This window comes from Phaseolus vulgaris, chromosome 4 (assembly GCF_000499845.2).
Source record: "Phaseolus vulgaris cultivar G19833 chromosome 4, P. vulgaris v2.0, whole genome shotgun sequence".
Classification (NCBI taxonomy): Eukaryota; Viridiplantae; Streptophyta; class Magnoliopsida; order Fabales; family Fabaceae; genus Phaseolus; species Phaseolus vulgaris.
In genome coordinates this window covers 43584748-43598340 of record NC_023756.2, presented here as the reverse complement: position 1 = coordinate 43598340, position 13593 = coordinate 43584748, and the positions used below count along the sequence as shown (strand labels likewise).

General features: G+C 32.2%; 2 protein-coding genes across 3 annotated transcripts; one reads left to right on the top strand and one right to left on the bottom strand.

Moving 5' to 3' along the window:
* Positions 1 to 916: 916 nt before the first annotated feature.
* LOC137837808 (uncharacterized) lies at positions 917 to 7864 on the bottom strand. Of its 2 annotated transcripts, none has more exons than XM_068646945.1 (5): positions 7694 to 7864; positions 6531 to 6690; positions 4900 to 5284; positions 2574 to 3214; positions 917 to 1773 (listed from the first exon to the last, which is right to left on the bottom strand). In XM_068646945.1, exons 1-5 carry the CDS (start codon positions 7773 to 7775, stop codon positions 1659 to 1661), a joined length of 1383 nt encoding a protein of 460 aa, XP_068503046.1. In that variant the 5' UTR covers positions 7776 to 7864; the 3' UTR covers positions 917 to 1658. The 2 variants fall into 2 exon arrangements, with proteins under 2 accessions (XP_068503046.1, XP_068503045.1); XM_068646944.1 differs by having other exon boundaries at positions 6531 to 6693; positions 7694 to 7862.
* Positions 7865 to 10676: 2812 nt separating this feature from the next.
* Positions 10677 to 13347, top strand: LOC137837807 (probable leucine-rich repeat receptor-like protein kinase At1g68400). The gene is made up of 3 exons (XM_068646943.1): positions 10677 to 11744; positions 11944 to 12333; positions 12418 to 13347. Exons 1-3 carry the CDS (start codon positions 10880 to 10882, stop codon positions 13014 to 13016), a joined length of 1854 nt encoding a protein of 617 aa, XP_068503044.1. The 5' UTR covers positions 10677 to 10879; the 3' UTR covers positions 13017 to 13347.
* The last annotated feature ends 246 nt before the right edge of the window (positions 13348 to 13593 follow it).

Below are 13593 nucleotides of genomic sequence, written 5' to 3'. Positions count from 1 at the left end.
GAACATAACAATATTCAATTCAAGCAGGGCATAAATATTTTTTGTTGCTAGACTAAGTAAATATCATTGTTTACATGATCTCCAAGGCCAGAATTCAACCCAAGGCATAAAAAATTACTTATTTAATATTACAGAATACTTTAAAAGAAACTGATAACAGATACATACTTAAATACTAACTATGGAGACAAAATACAATACAACTTGCATTGCAGGCCTTCATTGTGACGTCAAGATCCACAAGATGGAGCCCTGCAACTTGCAAGTGGTCAATGTTGCACCAAGATAAGCCATATGAAACCTTTTTCACATGCTCCACTACCCTAAAATGTCTTCATTACAATTATTTATTTAATTTAAATTTGGTACCTGTGAGTGCATTAATGTTTGCCTTTCTAAAGTAATGTTGCAAACTAGACATATCAATGCAGAAACAATCTCTTTCTAACATATACCTGACCTGGAAATATCACATTATCCCTGCTCAATTCCCGAAAAAAAAAATAGTATTTGCATAAAAAAATATATCCATTGCTATTAATGAATACAACACAGTTGCAGAACTCATTTCCATTTAACTGTCACTTCGTTTCATTTGTGTACATGGATGGCAGAGAGCCAATCAAACAATACCAAGTTTTACATGTAACCTGAATTGTTGTGCTCCACCAGATAGCATGGAAAAAATTATATTATATTACATCCTATTATGTCATATCATATATTAAAACAATGCATAGCTTTACATGTATCATTTATAACCTGACCAGTCGTTCTGTCAGATACCAAGGAAAAATACATATTATAACATAAATGTTCTACATCACATTCGGATCTGGCCATATTTGAAAATAGTTCAGATAATGCAAATTACACATTCGAATCGGATGCAAATTACATGAACAAAGATGGAATATAAAGGATAAGACTATTTAATTTTTTATTTAACTCCAAATTACCGTAGTTTCGATTTCTAAGCACACAATTGGTGCTCATGCTTTGCAAGTTTGGACAACATAAACATATTTTGGATGGAGGGTAATCAGTATATTTATGATGAAAATTAAAACAAAAATTTCAAAAACCCTTACAATTTCTTCAATTTGTTAGTCTGGTGCCTGGGAGGGGGAGGGGGAGACTGCAGTCCTTGAAAACCACTTGGTTATTCTTCTAATCTAATGCTATCCAAAACACAAACGCCTCGCCATCATAAACTGACCTTGGCTTTCTTTCACCCTTCCATTCTGCTCTTAAAATTCATATATGAAAACACAATTTGAGTAGGGGAGAAATTTGCAAATCGTGCATTTCCTTGGTGAGACTCATTTACAGTGGGAAGCTAATTTATTGAATGGGAACAAGTAATCCCCCATCCCGCCCCAGATGGGGGCCAATGGAGCAGAGGAGCTAGAAACTCATGCGCAAATTATCTTCCAATTAAATTGAGCAGCCAGCTTTATAATTAGCCGAATATCAGCTGCAAAACCTCTGGAAATGTCGAAGGATAGCAAAAGGGCAGAATAGAATTTGCAGGAACATGTAATGACTAGTCAAAAAGAGTTAGGAAGCCCATGAAGCCTATGCATACCGTCTGTCTATGTTGCACAGTAAGATTGAGATTCTATCTAACAAGTTGCACTATACACTTTCGTAAAGCTTCACAATTTTTTCCAGATATTTAAGATGTCATTAGCAAATGACTTCACATTTCCCCAAAAAGTTGATTTTTCTGAATAGACTGCAAGATTGTTATCCCTGCTATTAGGGCTGTCCCTGGATATTTGTCAGAAGAATGAAAGCAACTTTAATATCGTATACAATTTTCCATCAAATAAAATAGACATGAAAATTGACAAAAATAGAATAATATAAGGAAACATAGAGAAAAGGCAGGAAAGATTGCATAAGACAGATATATGTTATTTGCACATGCACCATCCACGAATGCCTATTTCAGGAAGAATACACATATAAGTTCCAAATCTCAGAAAACAAAATAATCTATAAATGAATGTACAACGAAGATGTACCCACACCTGGACCAGATACTTCAGTTTTTATGCGTGCATGATTTTAATCTACCTCAGATGTATTTTGCACATAGAAGTGGCTTGTTTTTCCTTTAGGGAAACTTTATTTCTTAAATTTTATGACTTCTATTTCATTAACATAAAATGATACTCATGTAAACTTTGTTGCACCTTTTCATTATTCTCTGAATATTCTCCTTGGTATATAAAATGATGAATGTAAGTTTCAGAGTGCATTTGCTTATTGTATAGAATAAACATTAATTTTAAAATTTTCTACAAGCCTGTTCTTTTGTGCTTCTCTACATCATTGCTTAAACTACTATTTAATTTTTCAAATTTGTTTATCAAAGTTTTATGCACAAACACTAAGAAGGAGTGCCCATGGAATATTAGAAGTTCGACTACGTGTATACTCTCACCTTACCAAATTATTTATCATACCAATGTTATTCACTGGTGAACTAGTGCTCGTATAGTGGTAATGGAAATAATAATAATATTCTATTAGCTATCCATCTAAAAAGATATCAAAGAACTCACAGTTTGGACTCATCCAACTCTGAAGACCTTTGAGATTGCTCTATTTCATGCTTTGAACCATCGACAGCCTCTTTGTCTTTTCTCTCATACCCTGCTTTCTCAAATGCTGAATGGTTTTCCATATCAACAAACTTAGAATCATGGCTCTGACCTTCGCTGCAACTGCTTTCAGATTGCTCAATAAAAGGAGCAGAAAATTGGTTTATTTCTTCTTTTAGAGGGTGTCTTTCTAGGGAATCAGAAGAACTAGATAGAGCTTCACTACCCTTCAAATGATTTGGCACCTGGAGACTTGAATGGGGAAGTTCTCTAGACAGGTCTTCCAAGTCAGGTTGCTCCCTACTCTCACAATTTGCTTTCTTAATGCATTTTTCCTCCAACTTTTGATGATTTTCTATATGAACAAAATCATATTTGCGGCTCCGAGCTCTATCATAACCAGTACCATCATTTTGACTAGACAAAGGAGAAAAATGTTCTCTTTCCTCTAGCAGCAGCTGACTTTCAGGTGCAAAAGAATCAAAATAACTAGGGTCAGCTTCCTCTGTTTTGATATCATTTGGCATATGCAGACTTGATGGGTAAGGCTCCTTAGAACACGTTTCCACAAGATTACTTTCAGGTGCAATGCAATGATTATTCTGTCATTAAAAGGAAGATAAACTATAAGTAGTACGAGAAAACTGCTTATTTTCTTTATATAATAAAAGCATATTCAATCAATGTTATTAAAATTAAAATTAACAAAAGTGAAGATTTAAGGAGCCAGATCAAAAAAGGTGAAAATACTGACAAACCCCATGAAAAAGAATGAGATGCAATTTAAGAAGTTTTGCACAATTTATAAGCACAATACATGTTTTGTTGTCAGGTAGAAGATGAAGGTTATGCAGTATGGCAGTGGCTTTAAATCTGAAGCTTTCCAAATTTATGGTCAGTTTAGTAAGGGGTTAGAAATAAGAGTGAAAATGCATTCACAATTTTACTACCATAATTGATCCATGAATTCGTCACCCTCTATGTTTTTCACTACACCAAACTGACCATTTACTTTTATTTAAAATTTGGTTTTAAATCTTAATTCTATGCCCTAGTCAAGCTAACATGCCCCAGCCAAGTCGAAGAGAAAACAATGTCGAGCTAATGATGCTCCAGTTAAGGTCAAGCCAACAACACCACACCAGAGGTTGACCCTACAATGCCTCAGTTGAAGCTGAGTAGATAATGGTTGAGCCAACAATGCCCCAGTTGTGGCTGGTAGACAACATTGAGCCAAATAAACCCCATCTAAGATCAACCAGACAATGCCATGGCCAAGCCCAATTGTGGCCGAGCAGATGACTCCCTATGCAAGGACGAGGCGACAACACCCCCAGCCAAAGCTGAAATGGCAACGCCTTGGCCAAGTCTGAACCAATCAAGGTCAAGCTGACTACACTTTGATCAAGGCCAAGCTAATGACTCCCTAGTCGAGACTGAGCCAATGACTCTTTGGCCAAGGCTAATCAAAAGATTTCTTGACCAAATGATGTTTTAGGATGAACAGTCTACAATTTATTAAAATCCAAACAAATATCTAATCCATATCCAATTGATTGGATTGAATTTAAAATCCAAAATTTGGAGTTGGACATGAAACTAGGGGTGGCAAAGCAATCCATTTATCTACCATCCATTCAGTCCATCAACAAGTAAATCCATCCAATCTATCCATTAAAAAATATAAAAAGGTTGATCAGATCAAATTCATCCACTTAATTTTATGGAAATTAATTATTTCATCCATTATTTCTCAAGATCCAATGGATCCTTCTATTAATGATTATCGGATGAATTATCCAAGCATTTTCATAGTTAAATCTTTCTTGAGTTTGCCTTTTTAAAAAGTTTTCAAGAATATATTTTTAAATTTGTTTACAAAATTATTTTTGAAAACTTCTGAAAATATATAAAAAGTTATTAGTTTTTCATGGACTGGATATCCATTCATGAAAAACTTGTTAATGGATGGATTGAATTGGATTTTTATTAATAAGATCAGATTTTTAATTAAATTTTTTGTGGAACAAAATGGGCTAATGGTTTTTTATCCTATCCATTATAATCTTAAATAAAATTTATCCAATCCATCCAGATTGCAACCCAGATAAAACCAATTCATTAAAACGGAGTTGAAGTGATTTGGTGGCTTTGATAATTTGGATATTTTGCACACCCTTAACAAAATTCATAATCTAATCAAGTAGACCTAGGAGCATGGCTTATCTTAACTACTATATTTAATATATTCATAACAACAATAAATCGTTCTTAATGCAACGCTTACTGATATAGGCATGATTTCTACTTCTTCAAACAACCTCCTTTCCCCAATGGATGTATGTGCCTCTCTCTTTCCTTCATGATGCTCATATCCAGTGTTCACAGTCTCCTTGTCATTCAAATCTAACGATTGAGAACCATCTTGGATAGCGTTGTATTTTGCAATCTCAATATTACCAGATGAAACACTCACAGATTTGGTGGTGGGATGTTTACTCTCATCAAATTGTTTTTCCACCAAAATTTCATTCACACTATGATGTGAAGAAATTGTTTTAGACTTATATTTTAATTCCTGAATGATGTCCCGGATAGCATAAAAACTGCCACCAACTTGGTTCTGGGCATCTGTTATTGTAGGGAATTTCCCCTGATTCTCTGCTCTATACCTACAGAGAGAACGTTATTTCATAATAAGTAATAAGAAACAGTTCAACAAGTGAAGTTCAATCATTGAATAGTTAACCAAAATTCATAAACAATGACAGTGTTTCTAATATTGGCATTACTTCAAGAATAAAATAAGGGATGTTCTAAGAATATCCACACAAAATTCTCTTTTTAAGTAAATTATCAAAATCCAGTTTTTCACAACAGAACAGACACAAAATTATCTCCTTTCCTGTCCCTAAGAACCCCCTTTGTTGCACCTCAAGGAATAAAACTAGCACAAAGGTGCGAGATAAGTACATATATAGAATTCTCCAATGTGAACTAAGATAGTATATATGCAATCATGTGATTCTACTGTGAGCCATAGACAAAAGGATCAGAAGAAAGGATGACTGATCAATAAAAAACAAGCATTTAGATCAAGCATGGGCACAAGAAAAATTCAATATATCATTTTTTTAATTCCTACTACCCATAATCTATTTTATTACCCCTTATAATTTGTTAACATACAATAAAAATGTAATTTTTTCTTGTTTTAAATATGAAGCAGGGTCGTTTGCTTTTGAATCCCTTCCACTTGGATGAATGTCTCCTGGTACCTAACAGTAGGTTTTGAATACAGATTTGGATTTTGTTGATAATCTTCTGAACACTAGCATATACTAATTAGTAAAAGCGAAAACATCCCAGACAAAGCCGAACAGACAACATCCCAGCCCAGCCCGAACTAATGATATCAAGGTCGAGCTCTTGCGGGCAACGCCAGGATCAAGGTCAAGCTGTACACTTGGTCAAGGCAAGATGATGACTTCCTAATTGTGTTCGAGCCAGTGACTCTTAGGCCAAGGCTAATAAAATAAACTCTTGACCAAATGATGTTTTAGGATGAACACTGATTTCAGATCTATTAAAATCCAAAGAAATACTAATGCATATCCAATTAATTGGATTGAATTTTAAATCCAAAAAATTGGATTTGGTACTGATTGAATCTTTTAATGCATTGATTTTTTTATGATAAAAAAAAATTTAAAAATATGAAAGAAAAGAGGGACAAAATACAATATCCCAAACTATTTTAATTCTAACTACATGTGAAAATAGTCTGAAAAGGTCAGGTATCTGTGATGTGAGAATCCTTGAATAATCGAAACACCAACATGGCAGGATGAAACATAGTGCAGGAAACCTCATAAAATGTTAAATAAAGCTTCAGCTTTAAAAGAAACCAAGAAATACTTGTTCACAAAAAGCTCCACCATATCTCTCCTTTTATCTCTTGGAACCCTTTTTTGGCCTTTCTGGGCATCCGGTGCCTCATAAGGGACAGTAGCAGCATGTGACCATCTATGCCACTGGACTTTAAACGGATCGACAGAATAGCATACTTCAAAGGATACTGCTGTCAAACAACACAGGAGTTATATGATCACGTTATTCAACAACAGAATCAATATCTCAAATAGTTGGTAATGCATTACAACCACAGTTCCAAAGAAAGGCATTGGAAACAGTAATCAACACTTACAACTAGAACCTCAAAAACGTCAAAAACCACTCACATTGATATGCATCAAATAACGCCAAAGCGTTGAACAGAAAAGGTAATAAAATTACAGTAAGTATCAAGAAAAGTGTTCCCAGTTCCCCAAAAGTAACAATGAAGAGTTATACAATGGCAGTAACGAGATGTGAACCTACAACCTCATGCAAACTTCCCAAACCTCCCACCACTAAGACAGAATCAATCTCACACGTGCAACAATAGAGTCCTATTCACTATCTAAGGTCTGCAACATGGATCATACACCGCCATTTGTCAAACTAAAGCTTCAAGATTATTATTTACCGTGAGATCTCCCTTGAAAACTCCCACCAAGTATTTTTTTATTATACCTCTACTCTTTTGACAACTTCGCGAAACTAAAAGTCATTCAACAGCCTTCTTTGTAACAACAACACAAAATCACAAGCTACTCCTCTTTCTTTAAAACAGTCTACAAACTATTCCTCTAGCTTTAAGATCATCATCATTTAACCTCCCCAACTATTTTTCCAAAACAAGACAAACGCAAAAAAAAACATAGACCTTAACAGAAATGAGAAGAACACGACAATGTCATAATGCCATTGACCCAATCCCCCATTCTAATTCAATTTCTAGCCAGATTAAACTTAACATGGCACCAAGCCTAAACTCATTAAACAGTTTCTAAAATATTGCTATTGATTAATGAACTCAGTTTCATTTCTGTCAACCATAAAAAAACTTAGTTCTAAAGAATACAAAAACCATAATAGTTGTGATTTGAGAAAAAAAAAAGAACAACAACAACAGAAAAGGGTATTAGAACATAGATAAAAATGAAACAGGAGAAGAAAATGAGAGGGAAGAAAGTTACAGTGATTGGGTTTGGAAGCGATATTGCGATTGGAGCGGAAGGAGAAGCCTTTTGTGGTGGCGATCAGAAGCTTCTTCCTCATCTCATGTATGTGTTGGTGGAGAAAGAGGGTTTAGGGTTTTGCAGGTTACTTCGTTCAAAATCCAAATGCGCAGAAACAAAATTAATTACATTCAATTAATAAATGTTCTTTAGTTTAATGTCATTTTTTTAAAAAAAAAATGTTTTTCACATTAAAAGTTATCGTAAATTAGTAATTAAAAAACATCTTAAAATGATTTTTAGAATAATCTATACCTATACTTATATATAAACTAAATTTTCCGTTATAATAACTTTTTTTTATATATACACATTTGTTTCTATTTTATAATTACTTTGATTTAAAATTAAAATAATAGTTAATATTAGAATTGAAAGAAATTGTTTGATTCGTACAAACAAATATTTGTTTGAAAAGAATAAGTAAAATAAAACTTTTGAATTGAAACGTGATAAGAATAAGTGAAATAAACTTTTTTGAATTGAAACGTGATTTGATGAGTATAATTCAGTTAAAAAAATTATTTTATATTTTATTATTATTATCGTTTTGAATTTTAAAAGAATTATTATTGTTATATATTTATATCAGTTTGTAATCATTATTTAGTGGATATAATTAATTATTAATTTTACTTTTATTAATGTAATTTCTTTTTTTATAAAATTAATAAATTTAAAATTTAGTTTTATAAATATTAATGGTTAAATTACATAAATTTTTCTTAAAATTTAGAGAATTTGGATCAAATATAAATACTTAAGATGTGTGCCAATAATCCGATTAAAAGACAAATTGTATGTAAATTAATATTTAAAATTGAATAAAATATTATTATTTGCATATTTATATTAAAAGTATAAATTATAATTTATTTTAATAAATATGAATATATTATATCTATATATAAAAATATTCCTCTTTTCAATGATTTTAAGAATGATATTATAGATTTGTTTTAAAAACTGTTTTTTCAATATGTAAGTATCTGCAAAACAAAAATTAAAAAATGATTTTTAAATGTATAAGTATTTTGCAAAATAAAATTATATATATATATATATATATTATTTAACTTTTCAGCTTACTAAAAATTTGTGGCTCTCAAGCAACTTCTTTCTTTCTTCCTTTTTTTTTTCTTTTTTTTTTCTTTTCTTCTTCCACTACCATCAGGTCTTTTTGTTACTTTTTTATTTATTTCATGTTGTAATCCCATTTTTATTTTTCGTATAAAAATCAAATAAATTATAATACTTAGAGATCATAATACTTCATCTTACTTTTTTTTAATCTTAATAAGACTATGTAAGTAAGAAAATAATAAATAAAATTTGTAATTTTTTAAAATTGAAAAAATTATAAATGATATATACAATTTGATTATTGTTATAATCTATACCTATATCTATACCTATCTATACTTATATATAAAAGAAATTTTCCATTATAACTGGTTTTTGATTGTACACAAATTTATTCCTATTTCATTATTTTATAATTATTTAAATTTAAAACTAAAAAAAATTAATATTAAATTTGAAAAAAATTGTTTTGAGAGACGGGTATTATATTTATTTGAAAATAATTAATCAAATAAAACATTGAATCGGTTTTGAATATCAATCTTTGTCTTTATTTGGTCATAACTTTAAATAATAGTTTAATTTTATTCTTGAATATATATATATATATATATATAATAGATAATTGTTAATGTTTCTCATTTTTATTTCTTTTACTGCATTTCATTATTGTAAAGCAAGTGGAAGCGAAAGAGATAGAAAATACAGAACATTTAGATTTTTGTATAAGTACAGAGTTATCTTGATGCATTGTTGATGAGGGTGTCGACAGAGAGGGTGTCGGCAGAGAATATGAATGCGTTCTGAATACAACACTATTGTTATCTACTATGATTAACTATGGTTAAGCTTACAAAATACTAAGACTACTAAACTAGGTTTTACTAAATTCTTCCATTCCCTTCTTATTTTCCGAATATCTCACTTATTTATATATGTGAGATTTAGGTTAACACAGATTGGATTTGTATGCTATTGAGTCTATCCTAACATTATATAAGTGAAATTTAGGTTAACATAGATTGAGCCTATTGAGTATTTCTAATATCATGTATGATGATGAATTAGTATAAAATAATTCTAATTTAACCACTAATCTCAATGCATATATAATGTTTGAAGAGAATGCTCTCTTACTCACACTACCTCTCAAGAATTTTATCCTCTAGAAATGATAGAGACGCAACAATTGACATTGAAAAAAACAAATCTAAACAACAAACCTCAAAGTCTAAAAGGTTCTCCAAGATTAAAAAATTCATTATAAATATTCATACACAATTATTATTCACAGTAGGTCCACCAAAACAAATGAAAAAATAATTAACATGTTTCAATCCATAAAATTATTGATTTGGAGCATAATCAAATTAATTAATAAATACGAACATGCGTAGCCACGAATCGACGGCGAATAATCAGTGTTTTACTTTATCTTCCACGAAACCTTTTTTTCTTGTTGTTTTTTTCTCAACGGATAATCACAATTTTGTTTATGCGTAAGACCAAACTTGCACATAATGTAACAAAAAATAAACACAATAAAATAATTTACTTTTTTATTAGCAGGAATTAATGAAATAATTCACTTTTAATTAGTTTAATGTATTCTTTAATAACCAAAATTGGTTAATACATGAAAACTTATTTATAAATTGAATAAAAAAAAGATAATTGGCATTTTTTGCTTGCCACGATGCCACTGTATTTGCATCAACCAACACTTGTTAAACATGAACAATTCAGTCACCAAATAAAAATCTGGAACACTGCATCATGCAAGATCATGTATATGAAAGCTGTCATCTTATGTAACTATAATTAGTATATTATATATTGATGTAATATAATAATGTTCACAGAGAAATTGCAAAACCTTGTTCTGATCGTTTCTGTCCAACATGATGTTCGGCAACATAGCACAACTTTACTTTGTCAACTTCGTCAAACTGTGAAATCATTGGAGACAAAAAGAGGATATGATAGTATTCACTCGGCAAACAATACCTGTTTGGTTCAAAAATCCATGTCAAGTTGTTTGGTGCAGTTTCTTCCACCATCATGAGCTTGGCCTTAACCATAAGGCTTTTGTATGTGGTCTTGTTTGTGTCATTCAAATCCAACATGGTGTTGTGCATTGAAATTGAGGAATTCTTCCCAGAAGAAAGAGATGGTTTGATGCTCATAAGGGATTCTTTGAATTCATCTGTGAATTTGCATGGGAATTGGACAGGTCCTCCTTGTATAGAAAATCTGAGTAGATGGATTGGTATCACTTGCTCAAATTGGCATGTTGTTCATATTGTTCTTGAAGGAGTTAACCTCAGTGGCTATTTACCTCCCACATTCCTTCAAAACATAACTCTCTTGAGCCAACTTGACTTCAGAAATAATGCACTTTTTGGACCATTGCCAAGCCTCAAGAATTTGGTGTTTTTGGAACAAGCCCTTTTATCATTCAATCGTTTCTCAGGGTCAATTCCTCTGGAGTATGTTGAACTTACCAGACTACAAGAGTTGGAGCTGCAAGAGAATTACTTACATGGTCAAATTCCACCCTTTGATCAACCATCATTGACCAGTTTCAATGTGTCATATAATTATCTGTCAGGGCCTATTCCTCAAACTTCTGTGCTGCTAAGGTTCCCAGAGAGTTCATATGGCAATAATTCAGATCTCTGTGGAGATCCATTGGATAAGTTATGTCCTATTGAACCTCCTGCCCCATCTCCAGCACCATTTTCTGCTCCACCTCCTTTTGCTATGCCTCCAATCCCAGCAGTGAAGCCAAATAAGAGGTTTCAAGCATGGACTGTTGCTGTGATTGGTGCTGCAGCTGCACTGATTCTTCTTTCTCTGATCACTATTACTGCTTTCTTGTTTCGTAAAAGAAGAGGAAAAGAAGTAAGAAGAAACGATTCAGATGGTAAGATATATCTTATGCATGCCAATCCAATTCCACCATTCACTTTGTTAACAGCTTATTGCAATGCTATTTGTGTAAACTTTCTAAGATAAAAAAAAAAATATGAAAGAATTCATATAGTAAATTTAGAATTTCCTATACTAAAATGCAATCTCATGCTGATTCAGGATTTCTAAATGTGTTGAATTTTTTAATATAGGGCATGTTTTTGGGGATTGGGCAAAGAAGATGGTGGCTTATGGTGGGGGCAGTGATGTTTCTGAAAGATTAGGCAGATTGGAATTTTCTAACAAGAAACTGCCAGTTTTTGACTTGGATGATTTATTAAGGGCATCAGCAGAAATTCTAGGGAGAGGGAACTTGGGTATTACGTACAAAGCAACACTTGAAACTGGAACTGTTGTTGCAGTGAAGAGACTAAACCACATGAATGAACTGAGCAAGAAGGAATTTATCCAGCAGATACAATTGCTAGGACAGATGAAGCATGAAAATATAGTAGAAATAATCTCCTTTTATCATTCAGAGGAGCAAAAGTTGGTCATATATGAATTTACTTCTGATGGCACTTTGTTTGAACTCCTACATGGTTAGTTTTGATTCTTTCCTTCCTTAACACAAAATAACTAACTTAAAAGTTCATACACTAACATTCATAATCTGCTGGTGCTAGAGGGTAGAGGAGTTGGAAGAATGCCACTTGATTGGACCACAAGACTTTCTATTATCAAAGACATAGCAAAGGGTCTTCTTTTCCTTCATCAATCCTTGCCTTCTCAAAAGGTCCCTCATGCCAACCTCAAGTCATCCAATGTCCTAATCCATCAAGATAGTAAAGGGTACCATTCCAAGCTCACAGACTATGGTTTCTTGCCACTACACTCAGCCAAACAGAATGCTGAAAAACTAGCCATAAGGAGGTCACCAGAATTTGTTCAAGGGAAGAAGCTGACACACAATGCTGATGTCTATTGCTTTGGCATCATTGTGCTAGAGATTGTAACTGGCAAAATCCCTGGCCATATCATAGGTGATATTGAAGAAACAACCAATGATCTCTCAGATTGGGTAAGAACTGTGGTGAACAATGATTGGTCCACAGATATATTGGACTTAGAAATACTTGCAGAAAAAGAAGGGCATGATGCAATGCTAAAGCTAACAGAGTTAGCTCTAGAGTGTACAGATATGACACCAGAGGAGAGGCCTAAAATGAGTGTAGTATTGAAGAGGATAGAAGAGATAGAGCAAATGCCAAAGGAGAATGACTAAAGTTTAAGTCCAGTGCATCTCAAGAAAGTGATTGTACTAATCTGAACACTCAATTCATTTGAAAGACACATAAAGTCAGAAATGGCTTAACAATTGCATATAAAAATATGTGGGAGAACATTTTTCCCAAGAAGAGATAAAATCTCTCTGATATTGAGAAGAGATAAAATCTCTCTGATATTAAGAAGAGATAAAATCTCTCTGATATTGAGAAATTATTATGTCCTTTGCTTTTTTTATGATTTTACTTTAGAAGACAACAAAAAAACTTTGTAAAAAGACACATATTTTTAAATTAGATGGAATTTATTAAAAATTAAAATTTTTGTTATCATGTTTCTTACTTAGTGAGTTTTATTTATGATTTTGTATTTTCAATCCATTTTAATTAATAATAAGAATCTGATAGAAAAAGAATCTGTGTTGAATAGTAACATGTACCCATCAGAAGGAAAGTAATATTTTTACTCACTGTTTTGGGATATAAAATATCAGTTACTCAAAATTACTTGAGATCACCTTTCTAGATGTACTATTTTTTTTGCCCTTTTGCTTCAGCTACGTCCAGATTTTGCAG